The sequence below is a fragment of the Sardina pilchardus genome, chromosome 17, assembly GCF_963854185.1.
Source record: "Sardina pilchardus chromosome 17, fSarPil1.1, whole genome shotgun sequence".
Lineage (NCBI taxonomy): Eukaryota > Metazoa > Chordata > Actinopteri > Clupeiformes > Clupeidae > Sardina > Sardina pilchardus.
Genome location: NC_085010.1, coordinates 2,295,447 through 2,321,485, shown reverse-complemented (window position 1 = coordinate 2,321,485; position 26,039 = coordinate 2,295,447). Strand labels below are relative to the sequence as shown.

Below are 26,039 nucleotides of genomic sequence, written 5' to 3'. Positions count from 1 at the left end.
CCTCACTCAAGCCGTTCAGATACAGAGAACCCAACCAACACATGAACAACAACAACATGCTTCCTATTCTAGTCATGCCAGAACCACTGATGGATGTACCATCCTCATCCATTTTGACCAATGGAAACGTCAGGGAGAAATGCCTTGACAAATCGGCCTCTTTCAGTGAAGGGACTTACAGGGAGGATTGGGAGAGCTCACTGGGGCAGAGGCGAATACACAGATTAGAAAGGCGGCACACAGCAGGCAGAATGGATGGCAGGGGAGACCATTCAATATTAACTCAATTTTGCATTACATCCTCCCGTATTTATGAGAGACGTCAATGTACGGATAGTGAAGTTAGTGACGATGAAGTTCTAATGATTGATAATTCAACATCAAACCTTATCACCAAATGTCAGGAGAGCCGTGAATGTTGTGCCAATGATGAGATTGAGAAGGAGGAGGTTGTAGATGAGCACGGTGACCAGGAGAAGGAGGAGGAGGAGGATGAAGAGGAGTTCATAGAACCCATGTTTTTCAGCGCTGATGAAGAAGACACGACTCTAGAAGACAGGCCAAGAATTACGTTTAAATTCAAGAGACCCAAGCCACCCAGGGCTCATAAGGAATTAGTATCAACACCTAAACATGAGGAATCCCAAGCCAATAACAACAACCAAACATCTGTAGCAATTCCAAAGGAGGACGCTGATGTACAAGGGGATCAGGAACATGATCCTTCACAGTCACAATTTCTGTGCATTGAAGACCATTCTGCTGAAGTTGAAGTTTAAGTGTTTACAAAAAAGAATCGGTTCTAGCCAAAACGAATGTGAATTGTGTTAAAATCGGAGTAGGCTACATATTCTAAACAGAGCAATCTGGAAAGGGAATATAGTTTATGATGGAATGATGAATGAATGATGAATTTATGACAGAAACTTGTGTCTTCTGTGAAATGAGCGCAGTCAGCCAGCCTTAATTTGTGTAATACCTGTGTGACCATATGACATTTAAAACTAAATGTGTCAGAGAACTGGCAACAATTATTTAGACTTGAATGCAGTCCTTCTATAAATATGAGGAAAATGAACAAAATGATTTAGAAATATGAAAATCCAGTTCATATCTTATGAATGTTTTGATTGTATATTGTGACTATATACAGTATATTTTGTGATTGTTGTGTTTTATATATGTGTGTGTCAATGATTTAAGTTGGAAAGGAACAACAGAACATTGATATGATCTTTGGTCATACACTTTTTTTTTTTTTTAATAAAGTGAATTGATCAGATCAAAGATCCATTGATTGCTGAGGTAAATCAAACATGTTGATTTCCACAAGTCTGAAAGCTTGAATAATCAGAGCTATGTCTTGGAAAAAATCCATCACAAGAGCCAGAAGTGGGCGAGGTACATCTCAGGTACCCATCGATATGCTACGACGAAATCTGATCACTGGCTCACAGATTATATGGAACATGGCACCAAAGAGAGGAGTTAAGACATCTTCTCCCACCTCCACCAGTCCCATGATCAGGACCTACAGTATTGTGTGACAGGCCAGGGGAACACAATGAGCCATGCTTATGGTATTGCACCCTGCTCCACTACACTCAGGAGTTAAGTTCCGGTTATTCAATGACATTTATCTCAGAGCACAGTTAGAATTGAAGGAAAACGACATGACAATGTTAAGCCACACTATTTGGTTTATTTGACACTGATCTGTCAGTGCCAGTAGCTATGATGAATGATGTGTAAGGACCAGTGAAAAATCTTAAAAGATTATGCCAATATAAGCAAAACAAAAGTGTGAAAAACACCTAGGGTGCACTGCACTCAGTGAACATCAATGATGTAATATACAGTGCCCTCCAAAGGTATTGGATATGCTAAAGTTGACAATATAAAATCATCTTTTGGAAATTTATCTTAATGCCTTAAATGAAAAAAAAGAGGAAATATTCAACCTTTAAGGACATCAATTTTCTTTGTGAATGAATAATGTATTGTAAGTAAATAAATGTTTCCTTAGAATCCAGGGGTCATACTGTACGTATTGGAACACCATGTTAAATTCCCATAGGGCTGGCAGATTTTCATTTTTAAAGGCCAGTTATTTCATGGACCCTGGACACTATATGCACCCTTATAAAGTCCCCTTGGCCTTTGGAATTAAAATAACCCCACGTCATCACATATACCCTTCATCATACCAAGAGATTGGCATGGTTAGCTAATTAGCTGGTTTGAATTGCATTGAGCACAACGAGAATGAAACCAGCTAATTAGTTAACAGCTAATAACTTGAAATAAAACCATGCCAATCTCTTGGCATGATGAAGGGTTGTGATGGCCAAAGGCCACGGGGGCTTTATCAGGGTGCATAGTGTCCTGGATCCATGAAATAACTGGCCTTTAACAAATGGAAATCTGCCAGCCCTATGGGAATTTAACATGGCATTCCAATACTTATGACCCCTGTATTTTAAGGAAAACATTTATTTATTTACAATACATTATTCATTCACAAAGAAAATTGATGTCCTTAAGAGTTGAATATTTCCTCATTTTTTCATTTAAGACATTAGATCAATTTCTAAAAGATGATTTTATATTGTCAACTTTAGCATGTGTTCCAATACTTTTGGAGGGCACGGTATGTAATACAGCTCACACATAAGTGTTGTAAATTAGACGAAACAAATGCAGAGCAATCGCTCACCTTCACTATGCCATAAAGGTAATTAAGGTCACAAGCTCAATGATAACAACAGAGGCCAGACTGAGTGGGAAGCTATAGGGTCTGGAGACATGTTCGGCTGAAGAGCTTGACTGCCAGATGTGATCTTCCATTGAGGAGACATTCATAAAAGCTTATATTGCAAACAAAATGACTCATGGTAAAAGGTAAAAAAAAGAGGGGGGGGGGGGTTAATTAAGGTTATTAAGAGACAAATTCAAGCAGAAGAATCATCAAAACATTCTTTCACTTTGTTACCTTTTCAGAGTTTGTTTCAAACAGTCTTCATTTTCCTCTTTAGGTGATGACCTGAATTGTGACAGCAAAATAAGAAGAACAACATATAGCCCAGGTTAACGTTAGATCACGTCTATCACCTCTTATCTATAATGTATCATAATAAGATGATTGTAGAACTATCGCCTACTGATTGAACATTTCAAATGCATTCATGTGTCATGTGCACTGTGCTCACATATTATTCTTGCAGAAACTCCTCTCATGTGTCCTCTGTCTCTCTCTTTGTCTTCAGGAGACAATGTCACCATACTTAACTCACCGAGAACCTTAACAACAATGAGCAGCGTTAAAACAAATCCCTCGATGAGACCATTTGCTGGGAACATAAGACTGTTTTGAGACAGACATGAACACTGTACTGGACAACGACTGTGGTACCTCTGGATTTGGCCACTTTGATCCACAATCATGGCTACCGGTGCGGTCCACCTTTTGGAGAAAGCTCTAGAGTTTTCCTTTTTTCAGAGACAATCTTTCAACAGAAGGAAACTGGAATTACAAAGTCAACCATTTTAAACAGAATTTTGAAGCAAACATAATCTTGTGTAAAATACCAAATATTTTCTAATAAAAGCAAAATTGCATACATCATGCTTACTGTTCTATTTTAGTACAAGAGTGACCTTTTTTCTTTTTTTTTGTTCTTCTGGGCTTTAAGGGGAGGATGGGCATGTAAGGAACCTGCCTTCTCATCCTTAACAGCCACAGAATCAGCTGAAGGCTTTATTGGCCTGGGTGGGGATACCAGAATTCTGGAGACTGCAGGATCAATGAGGTTCTCTGATACTCCCAGGAAAAGAGACATTATGACAAAGTGAGAGAAAGAATCAGAGAGAGAGAGAGAGAGAGAGAGAGAGAGAGAGAGAGCTGCAATCAGAGTGAGCTAATTGTCTGCCTGTTAATAGAACTGCTTAAGGCAGCTTCCATGGAAAAAGTTGCTTTTAGTATTCATTCTGGGCACACTGAATGAATGATCATGTTTATGTTCTAAAACGCACACATTATTGAAAAACGGTGGTTGAATTCCAGATAGGTGTGTGTAGGTGTGATTCCGTGTGGTGATAAAAATAAAAAATATTGGAGCTTTAGTGTGCGGACTTTTTTTTGTCCTTTTTACTGAATTCCAGATAGGTCAAATGACAGGCGTTGTTACCACTGTTTCAGTTTGAAAAAGTTTCACTTACCTTTGACGGCTGTCATCATGAGAGCGACATAGAACTTCACCCGTCGCCTCTTCACCAGCACCAGGTTATCTACGGCTAAATCCAGCAGACAAGTATTCAATCTCTATTTTAAAAAAAAACGTATAATAGTGGTGCATATGCTATACGTTCAGATGTCCGTCAACCTGTGATCATAAACCCCCCATCTGCATAAAATCACGTTTTATCATGCTTAGCTATGAAATGCTGTAAGCAATTGTCAATTAAACATTGGAGGGTTGATATACCATCTGCTGTGAAAGTAATAGGCGATACGTACCCTGTGTGATTAAAGTGTATACGTGACTGCTGTATTATAATGGATTGATGTTGCGTGAGGCTTTGTTATTGCCGTGCTGACAATCACAAATATGACACTTACCCAGCTTCCGTCAGCATGTCGCTAGTTAGTAGGCACCCGGAAGGGTGGTACCTGCGCAAGTTCTTCAATTTGCAGCCTTATTTTTCAAGTGTGTCACAGTGTGTGGAACAGTGGAAGTCAAACTCTCTCAATAGGCAAACAAGACGGTTATCCACAATTAACTCATCAAATTTTGTCAGCTCGACACCGATTATCCTCAGTTAGGAGACATTTTGAGTACTTGAGTTTATTTTGTGCGCGCTGTTCTCGTTGGATTACCTGGGAAGGTGTAGCCTACCCACCTTTCGACTCTTTAGACGTTCCCCTTACCAACTGATAAAGTCGAGAAGATTGTATAACTTAAAGGACAGTCTATTAAAGGTGAGTAGGCCCTACTTGTGAAGACTAAGTGTAACTTTCTTGATTGAAACAAAGGCTTTTTTGATTGCGTAGGCCTACCGCGATAAAGGACATTTTAAAGCCTGTGAGGACTGGTGTCTACATGTTTGCCTACGACAATCTTTTTTTTCTATAATCACTGTAGCCTACTACGCTACCAAGAGATATGATTGCAGAGGACATTGATTTAAACATTACGCGTATGCATGCAACAGTTTTGATAAAAGGGAAGTAGGTAAAGCTTTTTGTGACTTCGACGGGTAAACCATTTGCTACTTCCCTCGTTCGCAGAGACACAATTTTAACGTAAAATTGTTTTGAAAGTAGATCTCCCCAGCCTGATGGCCTACACCAACTCATGCGCCGCTATTAAAGATTGGTTGATGCGTCTCTGGAAGTTACATTAACGCTGGCAACTCAACGCAGCAGGTTTAACTCAGTAACCTGCATAACTTAACGTAAAGTATTGGTAGCCTCTGTGGTTCTTCATTATCAGGTAGAAAATACCATAGCTCGTTATGTTAAGGTTAAAGCACCAACTTTACCTTTAACATCACGATATTTGGGATAGATGGTCCTGAGCTTGTTTATTGCTGCAGTGAATGAATGCGTTGCATTGCAGCTGTGAGAACAGCAGTGTGTGGACATTCCAGCGCATGGTCATTGTGCACACATGATATCCTTAAAAATGCCAGACCGTTCATAAGATTGTCCGTAAGCACACCAGGTTGCCTTGAGCAAATTCCTGTACAGGTTTTTGTTACTGTTCTCACCTGACCTAATATCACAACAGCAGTCCAGTAGCCTACCAAGAGAGACACTATTATTCCTGTAATGTATTTTCATTGTCTCTAGAAATGAAACAATATGAACTTACTAATTTAGTATTTCTCATATTCTGTTGTGATTTGTAAGAGTCTGTTACCATGGCATGACAAAGCAGTTTAGAGAGTCTGGGTTTTCCCCTGCTGTGTAGTTTCCATCACTGATGTAGTTCCTTTTTTCTTCCTCTGCTGTCCAATTTCCCACCACTGGCTCAAGTTGTCCTGGATTACACTGATCAAGGTGCTCAAACAGCCTCTCCTACTTCTAGGATGAGCATCCAACCAAGGAGGATCCGTCTGAAGCCATGGCTGCTGGCTCAAGTGAACAGTGGGAACTATCCAGGGCTGCAGTGGCTCAGTAAGGACCACAAGCTTTTCCAGATCCCCTGGCACCATGCTACCCGTCACATGCCCACACCAGAGGAGGAGAACACTATATTTAGGGTGAGGACCAATGTCAAAGAAACCAGGATTGTGAAATCTACCACAGCGTAGGTCATACTGAGCTTGTATTCTGTTTCAGGGGTCTTTTACCGCACAGAAATGGCTTCAGTTTCATTTCACAGTTCTCTGTGCTTAGGGATTTGACTTGAAGAGGAACTTGGAGGTGCAAGGGGAAATACCTTAAAGGAGACGCATAGGCTTCTGTAGGACACATGGACTGATACTTGTCATTAAGCAATAGTTAGTCCATCCGTGCTGTTGAGTTGACCATCATGCACAGCGGTATGCTGGGAGTTATATTTACCATGGGGTATATATTTATTTAGATTTAAGGATCCTGTTGAAGTATGTTTGGTAAACTATTGAAGTGCCTAATAATAGTTTTTAAAAACAACAACAACAAAACAATATCTTCTCTGTTGTTCATGCATTTTTTCATGTTTATTTGTACCATAAATAACAATGTTGAAATACTCAATTCAATTTAATTCAATTTTATTTATAGAGTGCCAAAACATTACACATGTCTCATGGCGCTTTACATAGTGTTAAACCTTCAAAGAGAGCCCATGAGCAACAGGGGCAAGGAAAAACTCCCTAGAATTGGAGATACATATAGGAAGAAACCTCAGACAGATCCACGACTCAAGGGCCCAACCCATCTGCCTAGGGTCAGTTACAGTAGAGTAAAGTCATGTAGTATCAGAAGGTTCAAACAGTCCAGTATAGGGAATAAATAATCCATCAGTAATCCATTAGTAATTTTGGAGGGTAACGGGTACTCTGAGGAAGTCTACACTACAAGATCCAAATTCCTAGCTGTATTATTTGTTAGTCCTAAGCTTCATATGGCCTACTGTTTGCCAGGAAAACAAGAAAACTAAAATGGAGACATACTTCAATGGCATAGTAATGTAATGCAGCCAATTTGAAGGGTTTTATAATGGCTTCTAACATGATTCCCAATATTTTTAAACAAATGTATGGACAGAATTTAAAACTGATGTGCATCCACATATTTGATGGCTCATTCTGAAAATGTCATGCCAGTCATTGCCAATTTGTAAATTTCTACAGAATTAAGTAACACAAAATGTATGGGGTATCCATTTAGCACTAAGGGGGATTTTTCTCCAACCACCATAAAAGGTTATGCACCTATCAGAGAAACAACATGACATAGTGCGATGCCAGGCATTCTGAGCACACATTCACAAAGTCTAAGGCTCCATGAGTTTGAAGCCATTATTTTAAGGTAACTTCATTTGTGTTGTTTTAACCCCAGATGGAGCACATTATCAAATCACAGAAATACAGCTACATGTACAATGTATATAGTCTTAAACTCTGAGCCAAAATTCGTCTACTTTTTGTTCTTACTCCGCTGTACATTGTGATGTTCTCATTTGCTGTTATTATCTATAGGCTAATGCAATGGAGTTTGTTTTCCATTTCTGTTGCAGGCCTGGGCCCTGGAAACAGGTAAGTACCAGGAGGGAGTGGATGAGCCAGACCCTGCCAAATGGAAAGCCAACCTACGCTGTGCTCTCAATAAGAGTCGAGAGTTCAAACTGAAGTATGATGGCACCAAAGAGACACCTGTTCAGCCTTACAAAATATATGAAGTGTGTGACCAACCATGCAATGGAGGTGAATTGAAATATTTTGCTTTTATCTGTATTCATTTCATTATCAGTTCAATTATCTTGCAGTTACTACGATAACAAATATCTTCTGATCAGTTACATTTTTATTATGCCCATCATTTGTCCAGCTTAACTTGTCAAATGTATTTACTTATCCGTTTATTTGGAACAGATCAAGAAGGTGAAGAAGACGAGGTGAGTTGGAGAAGATCAGTTTCAATATTCTGCATGCTGGATTTTTGTAACATATTTAAAATCTGTGCTTATAATTGATAACTAAAGTACATTTTTCACTTTCAGCTACCAGACATTGTAAACCTCTCCATTGGTAAGTGCTCCTTTGTTAGACAATATAATCTTTTTAACTAGATGAAATACTTGAAGCTAAAGTAATCTTGTCCTCCTGAAGTCCTAAACTTATTTTGTCCTCCAAAATCAGACTCCAGAATGAATGATCCCTCAAGTTTTCAAGTCTTTTCGGCTCACAGAAGCGACGTCCCTTACCCATCGCCCATGAATGACTTTGGCCCCACCCATATAATACCTGCCATGACGCTCCTGCAGGACAGTGTCCAGACTACTGCTGGTGGGACTGCCAACATGACTGCTCACCTTTCACAGTCTGCGGTGGCGCCCCAAGATTTCGGTAGGCACATGCCCATAATGGGTGGCGTGGAGCAGGGAATGTTGGCACACAGCGGGCCCATTGTGAATGGACTGCCCATGGATACAGGGGTCATACCCAACCCTGTACTCACAGAAATCTCTACTCCTGCCATCCCTGCTGTGCCCATGGTGGAGAGCCCAATGCCAGGGGTACAGACTGTAGCAGCACCCCAAGTTCAGCCCTGCATTTATGACCTGCTGAGTAGTCCACATGTACTACCCTGTGAGTCAACATTTCAAACATCCAATATTGCACAAGTCTTTAATGATTTGAAACCCAACCTAGTCTTTCCATATATTTTTATGCTTTTTGATGTCTGTATGTTGGGTCATATTTCCACATAATTCTCAACTTTCTCACTGTAACATTCACCAAACTGACTAATATATTCTTAGGGTTAAAGGAACACTCAACCGTTCTTTTCATATTAAACTACGTTATTCCCTTAATTAAGACAAGTTGATACATACAGTACCTCTCGCATTTCAATGAGTGCACTCACTGGCTTTGGTGCGGCGCTACTTTGATAGCACTTGAAGATGAAGTTAGAAACGACCAAACACCTCCATGTTTTCCCTATTAAAATACAGTTACACGAGTAGTCACACAACCAAGTATGGTGAGACAAAATAAAACATGGGATAACTATTGTGTGGCAGAATAACACTTGGGAGCACTTTGTCTCGGCGCAGTAATATCATCACTCTTACACTTTCAGTTTCACTTTGAAGTGAGGATATTACTGCGCTGAATCGAAATGCTCCCAAGTGCTAGTCCGCCACACAATATAGTTATCCCTCTTACCCGCTTAGAAATGCACCACATTTTATTTTGTCTCACCATACTTGGTCGTGTGACTACTCGTGTAACTGTATTTTAAGGGAAAACATGGAGGTGTTTGGTCGCTTCTAACTTAATCTCTGTTTGGATCCTAATTAATGAACTATGTTAGCTAAGTGCGCGCGCGCCAGAGCCAGTGAGTGCACGTATTGAAACGCAAGAGGTATGTATCAACTCGTCTTAGTTAAGGGAATAACGTAGTTAAATATGAAAAAAAAACGGTGGAGTGTTCCTTTAAGGGTTGACATTTGTGTTCAACAGCATATGAACAAGACTTTGTATGCGCCTGTATGCGCCTGTTATATCATTGGGGCATGATTGGGTCTACTTCTCTTCACAGTGACTGATCTGGACATTAAGTTCCAATACCGTGGTCGGATGGCTGGTTCACTTACTGTCAGTAACCCTCAAGGCTGCCGACTTTACTATGGTCACCTGGAGCCAACACCTGAACAGGTGGACTTGTTTGGCCCTGTATACCTCAACCAGGTGCTGTTCCCGGGCACAGCAGAGATTGTGAATGAAAAACAGAAGTTCTACACTGACCACTTACTGGATGTGATGGATCGGGGATTAGTCCTGGAGATCCGTGGACAAGACATCTACGCTGTGCGTCTCTGTCAGTGTAAAGTCTTCTGGTCTGGCCCAGGAGTTCCAGAAAATGGTCTTCCCAATCCTATGGAGAGGGAGAAGAAGTTCAGAGTCTTCAGTCTTAATGAGTTCTTGCATGGTAAGTTTAGGTTGACTGGAAAGCTATACCTTGGCAAATTGACAAAGTAACTAATCAATCTTGAAGAATTTTAGAATAATTTTCTGCATGTGTCATACTTCTGACAGGACTTATCTTGTACCAAAAAAATGAAGCCCCTTCCCTGCCACCTTTTGAAATCTATTTCTGTTTTGGAGAGGATTGGCCTGACAAGAAACCAAAAGAGAAAAAACTCATCATTGTTCAGGTATGCAACATTAATACAGATGTCTAGAATGGAGTCTATGGTTTTATTCTCATAGTGACAGAGCATGGCATTTGTATGTTTTGAACTGCTCTGTCTGGGGCATAGAACTCATTTTCTTTATAGTAGTCGGGACCTATGTCACACCAACACATAGTTGTATGCATCTTTTTAAACTGTTTTTAGGCGCTGCTATCTGTAACAACACTTGTTTACTTGGAGCATTTCGCCTAGAATCCATACATTTTAATGTACTGTATGATTTCTACATGTGGCCACTGAAGGGTGCTGTAATTCAGTAAATGGCAAAATGGCTATTTACATTTCCATTTAGTCATTTATCTCAGGCTTTTAGCCAAAGCGACTTCGAGCAACAATCAAGGTACAATTAAGTTACAGTGCCACTAGGATATTGTTAACTTTTGAGCTACATTGCAAAAGAGACCTAAGAATGTTGATCAGGTCTGCATGTACTAATGTAGCTTCAGTGAAGCGAAGATCATTGTTGCACAATCTTGTTCCACAGATTCTGTATTAACATTGACCGTCACTTTCTTGTTTGTTTGTTTGTTTGTAGGTGGTACCTGTGGTGGCAAGGATTCTTACAGAGATGTTCTCCGGTGAGCTGTCCTGGTCTTTAGATAGCATCCGGCTTCAGATTTCCAATCCAGACCTAAAAGACCAGACGGTGGAACAGTTCAAAGAGCTGCAGAGACTGTTGCAGAGTCAGCATGGGCATAACCTACGCCTCTACAACCAGTCTTGAATCTGACTTCCTACTGACTGACTTTGTTGGTGTCCGGAGCAGCTCTCCTGGGTGCCACACTGGGTGCTCTTCAGCAAGCTGTATGGACTTTATCCTGTGCCATGAGGGCTTGAGTTGCTATCCAACTCAATTTGGCCCACTCACTAACATTTCAATGAAATGCTGGCCTGTAGATTACTAGCTACTTTCTTTTATTATTTTTTTTAACAAACTCTAGCCATGGACATGTTAGACTCTTCTTTTTTTATGAAAACTGGGAACAGAAATGTTCTTTTGACCTAGTTTTTGTGTCCATTCACACATTTTTACTCAGGTGTTCTATTTCAATAAATACCATAGCAGTGTTAGACAGTGGGGCTATCGTCTCAGATTTCTCTACATTATTCAGTTTCCAGTGCGACCATTGCATGTACGACACTCCCAGCCTTGCCAACTAAGATCAAATAAGTTATTTATTATCATTAACTGGGACATTTTACATTTAAAATGGGCCTCATAAGACCAGTCATTATTTCCAACACTCGGCAATGAGCGTCATCCACAAGAAGCAATGATATGTTGATCCAGTCATTTTATATAAAAATGGCAAACATACCTCAATTCTGAGGAAACGTCAGTCTTTTGTGCACCACAATAAAAAAGTTAAGTAATCTGAGTGCTCCGGTCATCTCTGGGTTAGTCTATTTGAAGAAGCCCAGCCAGCGTTTCTGATGCCTCAATTCACTTTTAGAATTCACAAAAAAGTAACCAGGCCAACATGTAAGGCCACATACTGTATACAGAACCACTTGGAAATACCAGGTGAACTGAAAAACATCACCTCCTTTTTCCTTTTTACATGAACATGAACTATTCAATACTGATTATTTTGTTGCTGTGGTAGCAGTCCATAAGGAAAGATGGACTATGTGGTGCCTCTGGAATATCTCTGCTGTTAATTATTTCTTGGCAACGGCCGGAATCCCCTTGTGTTTCTTGGCAAAACGCATGATCCTCAAGAACTTAAGGCAAACCCCCTTCAACGACTCGTACCGATTGGACTTTGGTTTCTTGATGCCATTTGCAAGACTGGTGGTGGGTGGGCTGCCATTTCAGTTGCTGATTTTGCCACATACAAGCGTTCTACAACGGAATACCTTGAAACTGAAATTCAAAATTAAATTATAATTCTAAAAGGGTTTATTTCTCTCAAATGTTTCGGTATTCCTGAGCACTTCACCACCTGACACGTGACACATATCAAAACATCTAAAGCCTACCGTACACTGACGAGATCTGGGAAAGATTCTTGAAAGATTGTGGTCTTTTAACTAATGCCCCTTTCAAGCTTTACTCAAAAGACTACAATCTTTCAAGAATCTTTCCCAAATCTTGTCAAAGTATGTCAGTGTAAGGTAGGCTTTAGATGTTTTGTACACATAGAAGTCTTTTTTCCCTTTTACTCATGAAAAATGTGAACTACCATAGCAAGATTATATATTTTTTTCCAAATATAGACTCCTCCCGCCTACCTTATTTATTTAAGCCAATTTTTATAGAAAAAGAACCAAGGGTCAGACAAGACTGTAGTCAAATAGACTATAGCTAATGGATGGTGAAAAGATTTTGATATGCAACAAAAGCGTTTGATGTAAAAGCGTGCATCACTACGCCTACTAGATTTAAGACACAGTCAGCATACACAAGTCTATCAGGAAGAACACTACAAGAGTGTAGTTCCTCAAAATGCGAGAAAAAAAACAATCCAAAAAATGGTTAAAAAAGCTCTTTGTGTACAGAATCTGGAGGCTTAACACAGTGGACAAGAATTGAATTCAGACATTGACCAGGACAATTTTATGTTTGTTCCTCAACTTTTTTTTATTGTTCACAAGATGTCTACACATTGCCTGATGATTACACTCTGTCTAGAATGGGCAACGCCAAAAGATGCTGGTGGAACAACAACAAAAAAAATCTGTTTGCCAGGATCCAGTCAATTGTATAATACAGCTTAGCCTGCTGGCAGTCCATATTAAAACTTCAGCCAACTTTTTAAAAGGGTCAAATGTGACACCGGATCTCCCTGGACAATGCTTTCATCCTCTTCCGTCAGACAGGCAGCCGCTGTCTTGGTGTTCGTCTTTGTTATGGCACAGACAGCAAAGCTAGCTTTGCTTTCTAAAGACACGTCCATGAAAATAAATCATTTCTCCATTTTTTTCTTTTTTTAAAAACTTAGAAGTCTTTTTTGTTTTTAATAATGCATTATCATTTGCAACCAGGCACATCTTTGTTTTTTTCTTTGTTTGCTTTTTATGTTGTGTGTGTGTGTGTGTGTGTATGTGTGTGTGTGTGTTTAATGGTGGATCTTGTAGGAATCCAACTGACGCTGAATTAAATCCAACTTGAGTCAGTGTGCTTTCCTCACCATACTTTTACCACAACCCTCAAAGTAGAGGAGTTCCCTCCCATCACACGTCCTCTTGCGCTCACGGTGGTATCGGTGGGTGTCGGTGTGTGGTGGGGGGGGTGGCGAAGGGAGGGGGGGGCTCTTCTGGTGTTCAGAACCAAGGCAAATGCGCATTTCTGTTAACCCTGTCACTCCAAAGCTGTGATGCGTCCCATTGGCTGTCCACAGTGCCAAAGTGCCAAGTCCCACCAGTCCTTCATGAAGGAGTTCCCTTTAAGTTTCTCTTCTGCAGTCAACATCATCTCTGAATGTTTGCAAACAAAAGATCTGACCTAAAGGGAGGAAAACAATGTTTCTTTGTCATTTACCACACATCTATGGTCTTATTCACCTTTTCCCATTGTCCACTGACTAGTGCCATCACTTGAAACACACAATGCGCCAATAAAGGATTTAAAGGCGGACTGACGAGAAATGGCTTCCTTCACCTGGTATGGAGACATGACACGGCTGCCATGCTATCGGTAGAGCCTGGTGAACTCTCGGATCGCCCAGCACACCTGCTTACATTCCTCTGCACTGTAGAGGACAGAGACCATACAGACGACACATATTTAACATTAACACATGCACGCAACCCATTTTAACAGAGTTCATTTCACAAGGCAAAATACACATGGAAGCAATGGGAAGTGAACAAACGCAGAGGTCTCAAAAACGTCACATTCATTTCCCACAACTGAAGTATCAAAATGCTTTGCAGACGGCAAACCATTCACCAATTGAACTAACCAGAGGCACATGCATAAAACTAAGCCCATAGCCATGCTCAGTCAGGAGCAACATGGTTTCACCACAGGTAGATAGGCTCCTGCACTAATTCAAGCTTGTGCTTGCCCTGGTATTTAACCATTCCTTCCCTCACCAGAGCAGCCTGCTCTCACCCACACCCCTCCCTCCAGGCCTGTGTGGGCATGCTCAGCAGGGCCTTTGGACAGAGCTGCACTCAAGCACACCCTCACGGCCAAAGGAACTCTAGATAATATGATGTCCAGAGATGATGGCCCTCCCCTCCCTCTCTGTCACTAAGCACCATCACAGAAACATGCCATGCTAGAGTACTCCTTCCACAAAAGGGCACAATAGCTACAGGCACAACATATCAGATGTTCTGGCATTATCCTGATGACCCTCTCTCACTACCGCTTGTGGGGGGTTTATGTGCTTGTGACATGTACAGCATACTGATGTTTCCTGTTAAGTGTAGCACACAAGCTTGGGTGTGAGCTTCACACCTAAAATAGGAGTGTTGCTAATCAGTAACAAATGAGCAGTGCCATAAAAATGGCCTTCTACTGACAGATGTAGGAACAACGGAGAGAGAGTCATTGATTCACAATTTAAAGAGTGTCCATACAGAGTCAAAATCCCATACACAGAAATAATAACAGACTGAGGTGCTGTGGCAACACTCACCTGGTGACCTGCTTGTGGAAGTCTGTGAGTTGCTTGTGAGTGACAGTGACGGCTCCCCCGGCCGTGTCCTTGGGAAGACCCTTCAATGCAGTCTCCAGCCAGCGGCAGAAGGTCTACACACAATTACCACAGTTCACAAACTACACAAACATGGCACACCTTTCGCATACTTTCCTAATCACAACAGCCAAATCAGATGATAAATTAGAATTGACAAATAACACATTTCATACTGAGTTATAACAAACTCTGAGTCCTGAAAAGGTGGAGTCGGTCACACATGGTGACAACAGAACAGTGCTGACAAGTGACAACACAAATGTTGGCACCACTCTGACCAATGGCTAATGTCTGCCCTCTAGGGTCCATCTAATGGTAGTGCACAATTACTCAGCACAACAGCAAAACACAGCATGACCATGCAAGCCCAGTTTACTGGAACTGATGATGCAGTCTCTAGGACACTGCAGATCAACAGTGGGCTGCTTGCAAACTTGAATTCACCATTCAATTTCGTCTGATTCAATACCCATACGATATAAATGTCAAACATTTTCCATATTAATATTTCACAACGAGAGCTGCTGTTCACATAACCTTTAAGGAGGGAATGTGTGACAAGCAACATTAAAAACAGTGGAGATCATCAAGGAGTCCGATTAAAATGGCAAAATGGAACCCGTGCTTTGACTTCAGGCCTTGTAGTTATAAGGTAATAAATAATGTCCATTTTAAAGACTACAACCCACAAGAAGACAAACACATGCATCACTCAGGACAAATGGCCATGTTCACCGTTTGCAGTCATCCTGTTATGTGTTGTGAATGCATGTCACTCTTACCGGCCGGTCAAAGACCATGATCTCCCAGAGCACTTCTGCCACGTCGGGGAGTGTGTATGGTGGCAGGCAGAAGCAACAGGAGTGCACCAGCTGAGTGACCAGCTGCTGGCCGTGTTGCCCCATAGCCTGACCTATCAGCTGTTTCCGCACCTCAAAGTCGTCCTCATGCTGTCAGACACACCAAATCAGTATGTTAATGCACTAACCAGAAACGCCTCCATGGAACAGACATCATCTTACACTGGTGATGCACCACCTGCCGATACTGTATTATTTCATATTGCACTTTTCTGCTTTTTAGCACATCTGATAGGATGCAAACGGCATTTTGTTGTATTTGTACTTGTACTCTGCACAGTGACAGTTAAGTTGAATCTAATCTAATCTCATTATTGGCAGCATGTTCAGCGTGAGAAACAAACAGGAACATGAATGAACTACATGACTTCATTACAAATCGGTTTCCTGAACTTCATTAAATCAGCTAAGGATGTTTGTAGATCAATGGAATGTGTTTCCTTGATGCGAACACACATACTACTTACATCATTGGAGACGCCAGTGTGGACCAGGTCACGAACAAACTTCATGACGCTGCAGTTGGCATCTCTGTGGTCAAGGGTGGCGGCCGCGATGGCACACTGGATGATGTGGACGATGATGGTGCTGCTGAGGAGAGTGACTGGACTGCGCTGGACAAACCTGAGCGCACGAGGCAGAGAGGGAACAAAACCAAAGAGGATCAGCAAGCAAACCTTCAACATGCATCAACAAAACGTTCAGGAACAAAATGGTTGAAAGCAAATCAGAATCTACACGGAACACTGATGGCTAAAAAGGCTGGAACCTTGTGGCAAGTCTGAAGAGGTCATCCACGGTATCAGGGTGGTTACGCAGCCCGTTTGGCTGCTCCAGGAGCTGAAAGGTAGGCATACACAGAGCCTAGGCGGGGAGAAATGAGACATCACATATACGTCACAATGATTTGAGGGAAGTCTTCCACAATAAAGATGAATGCTGTTTTCGTGTGTTCCAGAGATCCTGACAACTATGGTGCACAATGCTCTTACCTGCAGCATATCTAGAAGGCCTTGTCTGCAGCCCTCCTCCATGCCATACTCATCCACCAGGATGCTGCCCAGGTAGAGGAAACACGAGTGGGGGTACACCTGATACACACTCACCATCTGCACACACATTAAGAGGGAGCCACACACAGCAAGGGAAGTATTACACCATGGCTTCCAGTGAGCTGACACAGAGTCTCCCTGTACCACACCCACCCACCCACCCACCCACACACACACACACACACACACCCACCCACCCACCCACCCACCCACCCACCCACCCACACACCCACACACACACACACACACACACACACACACACACACACACACACACACACACACACACACACACACACACACACACACACACACACACACACACACACACACACACACACACACACACACACACACACACACACACACACACACACACACACACACACACACACACACACACACACACACACACACACACACACACACACACACACACACACACACACACCTGTGTGACCAGAGGCTGCAGCAGGGAGGCGGATCCCTTGCCCACGCAGCGCACAGCAAAGCGCAGGCAGCGGCAGCAGCGCTCCACGATGCGGTTATCGGCCTGGTGTGCATTCAGAGTCTCGGACAGCACTGGCCAGATCTGAGGACAGACAACAAGACCACTCTCAGCACAGACACCACAACACTAGAATAGAATAGAAGAATAGAATATATACTTTTTTGATCCCGTAAGGGAAATTCAGTTGTCTGCATTTAACCCAATTTAACCGAATTAGTGAACACACAGCACACAGTGAACACACAGTGAGGTGAATCACACAACCCAGAGCAGTGAGCTGCCTGCCCAACCAGCGGCGCTCAGGGAGCAGTGAGGGGTTAGGGGCCTTGCTCAAGGGCACTTCAGCCATGGTGGACTGGTCGGGGATCGAACCGGCAACCCTCCGGTTACAAGCCCGGTGCGCTAACCAGTACACCACGGCTGCACTGAGGGATTCTACACGCCAAACATGTCATGCAACAACAGGGCTGGATCAACAATCATCTACATATCAATTGGACAAACACATATAAACACAGGAAATGAATAGAGCAGACATTCACCTCCTGAATGACCTTTTGGCATGGGTGTGTCTGGCCATTCTCTACCATCGGGTTGGTGTGTCTAAAAACCAAAACAAAAAAAGTTTAAAAACATCAGCAACTAAATGACTACAAAAGAACACGGAGAATGCATTCTGTTTAGCTCCAGGAGTGGTTGGGTTGTAGGGAACCTACCGGAAGATCACCGCTAGTCTGTCCAGCCACACAGTGGGGTCTGCAGTTTTACCATTGCTAGAATCATGAGCCAGCAACTATCAAAAGATAAAAGCCACTGAGTTACATTTTCTGAGAGAACATTCGACTAGACAACAAATATACACAAAGAAAGAGAGATCAAGAGCTTGCAAATGACCTCACCTTCTTCAACGCCATGACTTGTACAGCACAGAGGTCACTCAGACACTCAGCAATCTTGTCTAGAGGGAGTCGGGCTAATACTAAGGCGGTACCTGAAAAGGACAATAGCACAGGTCATGGACAATAGCACAGGTAATGGTCGTACACTTCCATTGTGTTAGATAGAGCAATTCTACTGGCCAATGGGCTTGTGTATGGGAGAAGAGCTGTACCTTTAAGTAGGCCAACAGCAGCATCTGAGGACAGGGCAAAGGTGTCGAGTGCACGCGCTCCAGCAGGCCCTGGAAGTGCTGGGACATGTGGTCACGGCACACAGAGCAGATGTTGTGGATGGCTTTGGCTGCCACTGAAGCGAGAGGCTTTTCCCGCAGACCCTTCATCAAGTAGTTCAGAACAGGATCTGCACACAACCGACACTGTTAACACCACCCTTCAGCAAGCTTCCAGCTCCCTCCAAACTCACATGATCAAGACATGCTGCATTTGGGACAGATTTATGTGCTGCTAACGTTACATAAGCCCTTTTTCCATTACAAAGTTAATTCGCTTAAAAAACGATGCACATCAGAAGTTAGTGCGACACGTGTGATGGAAAATGACTTATATCGCTCTGACGTCGGTTTTGTCGTGATAAGTTAATTCGCTCGCCAGAGGTGGATTAAGGAGAGTTAAATCGGTATAAATGTGATGGAAAAGGTTTGTAGCGATATAAGTTACTGTGACGCCTGCTCAGAATGTTCACAAAGTCTGCGCTAAAATCTGAATTCTATCTCGCGCATACAAAGACGTTGACCTCACAATGGTGTACCATTTGCTACCTTTGACAAATTCGCTAGAAGTGCTCCATTCGCTACCACTGTTGATGGAAAACCATCTAGCGCAGTAGAAATATGCGCATTAACAGGGCTCTTGTAACATCATTTTGATTCACTAGAATTGTTCTTTTGAATGGAAAACCGTTTTCGCACTTCTTGTATCGCTCAAAATTACATCGACTTATGAGTTAATTCGCTTGAAAATCTTATGGAAAAAGGGCTATAGCTACAGTCAAGTATGTTTGGCAGTTGGGGTTCCTTAGCCTACAGAACAGGACTGGTAACACTTTAAAGGGTAGGGCAGACCATGGTCATTCAGAACTGTTCACCTAAGAAGCGAGGGTTGCGGTCCACCACTTCACTCATCTCTCCCACGAGCTCGATGCTGGTGTAGCGCACTGCCATGTGCACTGTCTGGGGCAACTGCACGATCTGCTCCAGCACCTCGGTCAGGGTAGGATTGTTCTCACTGCACACAGGGGAACACTGTACTGTTACACCATGTCATATTCCATGTCCCCTGACGTCTGCTCTTGGGTAAACAGAAATTTGAATATGCCTCAGTTTGCCTGGGGGAACAATGGTTCCTCTATAACTCAAAAGGTAAATCAACATTTAGAAATGACTGTACAATTGTATAGCAGACAAACTAAATAAGCAAAGCAGGCAACAGCATGCTGCAGCTGAAGCATATGAGAGGTGGAGTTGCTGTGGGACTCACGGATCTACACTCTTGGCAATGGCGGCCATGATGAAGAGCACAGCTTCGGTCACCTCCCATGGTGGGTTCCCCTCCCTCAGCGTAGAGTAAAGCTGAAGAGGCAGAGAGACGGAGATCACAACGGCACAGCAATATTCTCTGGAAGTTGGCTGTGCTTCCTATGGCCTCGTGATGATGCCACGTCTGATACTTATTCAGCCGACATGATCAGAACGACATAAACGTGTTCATTACCTGTGAAAAACATTCCATGGAGCCAACTAGAAAGATCACATCCTTCACAAGATCTGAAACTCTCATCCTGAACTCCCCAAAATCATCAGTGTCCTCGGGTATGCCTTCCTGTTAGGAGCCAGGGAAGACAGGGATTATGGGATAGAGCCGAGGGCATCATAAAGAGAGATACAATAGGGGGCTGTTAAGCAGTGCCTTTGATAAACAGTCAAATCACTCACATGATCTGGGTCCAGCTGACAATGGCGAGCCAAGCTATGCAGCAGTCTCTGGATGTAGGGCCTGAAGACATTGTGAAGGGCAGGGTTGTTGGTCTTGTAGAGATGCTCTCCCAGACGGTACCAAAAGTTAAAGGAAATCTCTGCTACCTGTTCAGCAAAAGCCAAAGTTGATTCACACAGTAACGGTCACAGTCAGAACAACATGTGTACTGTTCTATGAATGATCATCAAATGTTGGATGTTGTAACCTCTCACTAAGGACAGTTAGTGCAGAAGGTTGAGCTTGTTTCTGTACCTCATATTGTGGATGGCCTGCACAGATAAGAAGCAATTCCAGTGTGCGCAGGTCTCCCATGCCCTGACCTGGGCTCCTGACTGTGATCTCCATGAAGGTCTCGCATAGCTCCGTGAAGATCCGGCAGTAATTCAGCACTCTAGTGCATAAACAGAGATGAGCATGACACCAGCCCAATAATACACAAGTGGGATGATGGTGGGTTCATACGCCCATGGGATGTTTCTGTTACGCTCTTACTTGTCCAGGTCTTCTCTGGCCACAGCCATGTGGTAGGCAGTCTCCAGCGTCAATACACCCTTGAACAGCTGCATAGCCAAGGCAACGTGTGTGTCCACATTCTCAATAGCATAAAGTGCCGAACACACACAGTCAGAGGCAGCCTCGTGCAAATTGGTGGATGTGTCATGCCTTTGCTGAAACACAAAGTTTTGAAAATTTGCTCACCTAGTCTAGGAAAGGAATCACTTGTTTGTATTATCTTTCCTGGAACACAACAGGCACTCACCAGAACTTGGAAGAGCACTATGATGAGATGGTTGCTGGCCATGAAGTTGCTGTCCAACACCCCAAGGTTAAACCAGCTCCCCAGGCAGCGGAACACCTTTATCAACATTTTTTCATCGTTGCCCGTCTTCTCCACACACGTCACCTAAGAGTCAGAGCAACCATGACAAGATCATCAAACGATTTACTCATTTAGATATGCTACCAACATGGGTCACCATTTGTAAAAAAAATGGCCCGTCTTCCTAGCCTAACATAGCCAGACGCAAGGTTGACCTCTGCGCACAACTGGATAGACCTTTCTTCCGTAGGGCGGCAAAAGGAGCCTGGGGCTGGACTCATAAGAAGTATTTTTGTTTTAAGAAGGCTTTAAGTGGTGCTTTCCTGGTATCTTTTTTCTAAAGAACAAATGTAAGAAGATTTGATACCGTAATTTCCCGACTATTAGCTGCGGCTTATACATTGATTTTGCAAAATTTCTTCCGCTATGAGGTTAATACACAGAGGGCCAGTTAATATGCTTTTGTTTCTTTTGACTTGCATAAAACACTGTCCTGCGGCTTATACACAATGCGGCTTATATGCGGGAAATTACTGTATTCATGAATTAAGATCTTATGATTACTCATGAGACAAAACTTGAGAAGAAATAAGATTTCTGAAAACAAGGATCTTAAATGTATTCTTAATGTTTTTCGCAACTGTAAGACAACCCTGCACTGGTCTTAAAAATGTTAGAGTCTTTCATAAAAACATTTAACAGTTTAGCCAGTTAATTTGACATTTCAGCCATTTTTAGCTTGCAGCTATTGTTTTCGGTAAGTCCTCTGTGTACTGAAAACGGAGATAACTGAAGGGTTCCTGACAACATCTACATCAGAGACCATGCAATGGCAGAATTTTCTAGTAAAAATTACAAATTTCCACCAAGAAAGTAATTGCCTACTGTTTCACACATAAGCTAACTGTGAGCACTGTTGAAGGCATGACTTTTTTCCTTAGCAACAGTTGCCACTTAAACAAACAAAACAAAACTAACATTTCACCATTGACCACTTGCAAAGCTACGTTAGTAGCAGACAACTCGCTAGTCAGATTCAAATGGCATGGTGTGTGTCTGTCATTGAAATGTGGCTTTCATCGTCTGACAGAACGTAACACTGTTGATGAATGATGCCGACTATAGGTCGATTCTTACCCAAGAATTTCTAAAGTGAGAAAACAAAGAAGCTCCTAAGAAATACGAAAGTTCTTAAGAAAATATTGGTGAATAGCATTTAAGAAGATTCTTAGAAATCTACTTAAGATTTATCTTAAGATTTTTATTGAGAAGCCAGCCCCAGACTAGTAACTCAGTGAAATGAAAATGAGCAAAGATACTAGGCAGGTGGGGCCTGGCTACTGAGTTTCAGCTATACGACCAAAACTACACCAGGTTGAGAATAACTGATGCAAGGCAGAACAAACAAAGTACAAGAACAAGACCCAAGTGAAGAAGACAAAAGGAAGAGGCAAATACACACCAGGAGGAGAAACTCACAAAACAGAAATAAAAAATAAAGATAACTTTAGCTAAAATAAGTTTGTTCTAGTTTCTTACCAACAAGGCAACAACAGTACTGGAGCAAAAGGCTAAATCCTCAATGATTTCAGTGCGTCTGTTTGCACCAATCCTTAAGGAGCGGCTGTGCACTTCCTCTGGTAGAACAGTGAGTATCTCAATCAGGAAGGGCATGGAGGAGATGTCGTTACTGTACCTGAGGAAATGAACAACTTCTGGGTCACACTGGCCATCTACAAAATCATATTAAATAAAAAATAATAAATAATAACAAGGTTTATGTTCAAATAAGAGAAGTCTTACTTTTCAATGAGTGTATGGACACAGCCCTTCCACGAAGCCATCTGCAGAGCCAGGTCTGCGATTGCTAGGGCAAGCTGACCGAGACACAGAATGAATATGAGACTGAGGGCCGTATTAATACCAGTTCAACTCAGCTGGGATTAAAAACCCAATATACAAGCGCTTAACCCATTTCAAATGTCCTCTAACTGAGAAACTGGCGTTACAATGTCAAGAGTAAACATTTTTGTTCAAGGCATCATTATCAGGCTATAAATCTAGAAGAGCTGACTACCTGGGTTATTATAATAGGAGAAAGATCTTTGAGGTTCTGTATGTGAGAGAGCAGGGAGTCACGCAGGGCTAGGTGGGTCTCTGGAGGAAGCTCGTAGAATGAGGTCTGAATCTTCATCTTCATAGTCTGGGCCGCAAAGTAACAGGACTCCACGTCCTGCTTCAACTGCAGCAACTGATCTGACACTTCCCATGCATACATCTGAATGGTTTCACAAACATATTAAAGTGAAATTAGTTGCACCTCAGACATACAATTTTAGATTAGGACATGAGTGAGTGTGTGAGTGTGAGTGTGAGTGTGTGTGTGTGTGTGTGTGTGTGTGTGCGCGCGTGCGTGCGTGCGTGCGTGCGTGTGCGCGCGTGTGCGTGTGTGATGTATGAGTGGCCAATAAAATGCATGTCACATACAGGCAGATAAGAAGACACTAGTGCAATGAACAATGACTGCCCTTCACAGACAAAGGTGTATAAAAACATCTTAGGCTTCGTTTTTTCCCCTTTTTTTTAAAGCGGAACTAACTATAGACTTTTTCAATCTGTTCCTAGAGGGTTTCTGGCTAAAACGTTCAAAACCAACCCAGATACTTTTTATTTTGTTTGTCCCCAAGTCACAATAAGCTCAAAGTTGTTTTCTGTGCTACCTTTATTGCCTTAGGAACACACGTTTGCAGTTGAGAGGGCCTATTCATTTTCCTTGACCAGAATTGCTGTAGCTACTGTGTCATCAAAAAAGGAACAACCATTTTATATCCATACATCAGTGGACATATGCTCAATGTCACTGCATATTATAGTGACTTGTCAAGTCTATTAGCGAAAGGAGTGCCACTGTTTTCAACGGCGCTTGAGAAATTATGTCATCATGGACGGTTGAGTAATAAGTTGTGCAAATATGCATCCTGAATAATTTCCTTAACATCACTTTTATGCAACTAAAACGTAAACATAATAGTGGACGTTTGGTTTGAGAACATGTTTGTTTGCATTCAAACAGATTGGGATCCCAGTCAGTCATCACAGCCTTGCCACACAATCACAAATCACACTTTCTTTTTTTCCCCGGTCATCTTGACGGCAACAGGCATTCTAGATACGGACCACTAAAGGCAGAGAAACGTTTTAAAACTGACAGTCCGAATAATATTCCATAATATTGCAGTCTAAATCTTATAGAAATAGCAGTAAAGATAACAAACTGCCAGTCAGGAGTTGCACCCATTCCCTTCATGTCCACACCATCAACTACGTTAGACTAACTTCTAACTTCAGCAATGCGGAAATCAAAGCGAGGGAAAAGTGCATAAACGCTTATAGCTTTAAGGAAGTCTGATTACCATCTTTAGCATTACATGTTTTGGTGATCATTTCGAATTAAGATCAGCTCTGCTTTACAAGCAAAAGCTTTGCTTTTGAACTTCCAAAATAATGTGACCAACACGGTAATGCAACACGCCCCTTACACCATTTAGAAGCCAGCTAACGTTAGCTTACTAGCCTTCACTTAAAAATTACACAGCTAACGTTAGCTACCAAGCTACGAGCTGACATACTCTACAACGCAACATATTCTAAATTGGGGATAAGCATCGTTTTCTAACATGCCTCTATAACATCAGCATATCTAGCAAGCTAAGGAGATTCGTCTAAGTTCATTTATACGACCAATCCCCCCACTAAGCATGATTTTCAACACCATACAATGCCCATGGATTATTTACTGTGGTAGCTGGTTACGTTAGCTAACTGGCTTCAGCATGCTGACGTTAGCTATTTTGGGCACGTTTCTACTCAGGCCATTGTCGGCTTCTTCTGGACATCCAGATTGAGTTCCTTCAGTACGATGTCTTGACAAATTATTGTATAAAAATGCAAGGAAGGCAATGGTTCTTGAGCTAGATATCCGAGCTAAGTTGTCTCATACACGCTAATGCTAACAGGCTAGGTCCCTAAACGCACTGCGATGGGTGTTTCTCTCTGTTGCCCGTAGTGGAGCAGGTCTCGATGATGTGACTAAACAACTTTGTGGATAACGTTATAATATTCAATTCTACGATAGCAGATAGTGGCATGTTGAGGCTACTCAAAGATCACCACACACCTCACATAACTTACCGATCTTTGCAGTTCCTCGAGCCATACTGAGGCTCTCTCTTTACCGGCAGGGTCTGGATCGTGGTAAAGAGCCTGTACGGCTTGGTATACAATTGGAACGGACGGTTTGGTACCATCCATATCTTTAACCTCGCTACAACTGGTTACAGTATGTGGGTATAATGGTGAATAGCACGCTTTTTCCCACAGGAGGAATTGAGGTGGTTGATATTTATTCGCTTCTTGTGTTGTCCGCTCTGACCGCCATCTCACACAGCTTTCCGTGTGTCGCGCAAAAGTCACCGTGTGGAAAATGAGGATGGCGGAACGATGGATTTTTTTCTTGAACCTTATGCAACACGTCAGTGGCACCTAGGCTATGCCTAGGCCTACATAAAATACGCTATTTTTTTAGTCTAGTGATACTGCTGAATCATCAAAGAATGCGTCTTAAAATATGTGCGTGTTGACAAACATGTTCAGGTTTTTTTGTTTGTTTGCGTTGAGCATGAATCATGAAGAAAGCATTTTAATCTGATTTCCATCTAGCCTGAACATAGCCCTAAAACAACGGATGAGCAACAATTATTCTTTATTGGTAAGTTACATTGTATATTCCCATGTAGGGG

At 42.2% G+C, this 26,039-nt stretch overlaps 2 protein-coding genes and 1 long non-coding RNA gene across 4 annotated transcripts; 1 reads left to right on the top strand and 2 right to left on the bottom strand.

The window, feature by feature from the left end:
• Positions 1-190: 190 nt before the first annotated feature.
• Positions 191-3,524, bottom strand: LOC134062452 (uncharacterized). The gene is made up of 4 exons (XR_009935459.1): positions 3,413-3,524; positions 3,210-3,300; positions 2,993-3,043; positions 191-548 (listed from the first exon to the last, which is right to left on the bottom strand). It is a non-coding gene; the product is annotated as an uncharacterized LOC134062452 (long non-coding RNA).
• Positions 3,525-4,644: 1,120 nt separating this feature from the next.
• irf5 (interferon regulatory factor 5) lies at positions 4,645-11,483 on the top strand. 2 transcript variants are annotated; one of them, XM_062518172.1, is made up of 9 exons: positions 4,645-4,978; positions 6,090-6,264; positions 7,728-7,914; positions 8,083-8,105; positions 8,211-8,238; positions 8,350-8,799; positions 9,758-10,147; positions 10,255-10,373; positions 10,948-11,483. In XM_062518172.1, exons 2-9 carry the CDS (start codon positions 6,091-6,093, stop codon positions 11,134-11,136), a joined length of 1,560 nt encoding a protein of 519 aa, XP_062374156.1. In that variant the 5' UTR covers positions 4,645-4,978; position 6,090; the 3' UTR covers positions 11,137-11,483. The 2 variants fall into 2 exon arrangements, with proteins under 2 accessions (XP_062374156.1, XP_062374155.1); XM_062518171.1 differs by having other exon boundaries at positions 4,646-4,978; positions 6,038-6,264.
• Positions 11,484-12,977: 1,494 nt separating this feature from the next.
• Positions 12,978-25,723, bottom strand: tnpo3 (transportin 3). The gene is given in 24 exon segments (XM_062518025.1): positions 12,978-13,860; positions 14,017-14,107; positions 15,005-15,117; positions 15,847-16,014; positions 16,392-16,548; positions 16,694-16,788; positions 16,917-17,033; positions 17,428-17,568; positions 18,030-18,090; positions 18,204-18,280; positions 18,387-18,478; positions 18,599-18,655; positions 18,658-18,786; positions 19,531-19,670; positions 19,923-20,014; positions 20,157-20,264; positions 20,378-20,524; positions 20,673-20,811; positions 20,913-21,088; positions 21,181-21,324; positions 22,780-22,936; positions 23,044-23,117; positions 23,318-23,518; positions 25,432-25,723. Coding segments are annotated over 23 exon segments (2,766 nt in total). The 5' UTR covers positions 25,552-25,723; the 3' UTR covers positions 12,978-13,860; positions 14,017-14,046.
• Between the last annotated feature and the right edge of the window lie 316 nt (positions 25,724-26,039).

What these genes read in the sequence shown, in the direction of transcription:
- irf5 (XM_062518172.1), top strand. Translation starts at nt 6,091, where the DNA reads ATGAGCATCCAACCAAGGAGGATCCGTCTGAAGCCATGGCTGCTGGCT. An exon ending in CATTGTAAACCTCTCCATTG is followed by an intron (nt 8,239 to 8,349) that starts GTAAGTGCTCCT and finishes CTCCAAAATCAG; the next exon opens with ACTCCAGAATGAATGATCCC. An exon ending in TAGTCCACATGTACTACCCT is followed by an intron (nt 8,800 to 9,757) that starts GTGAGTCAACAT and finishes TTCTCTTCACAG; the next exon opens with TGACTGATCTGGACATTAAG.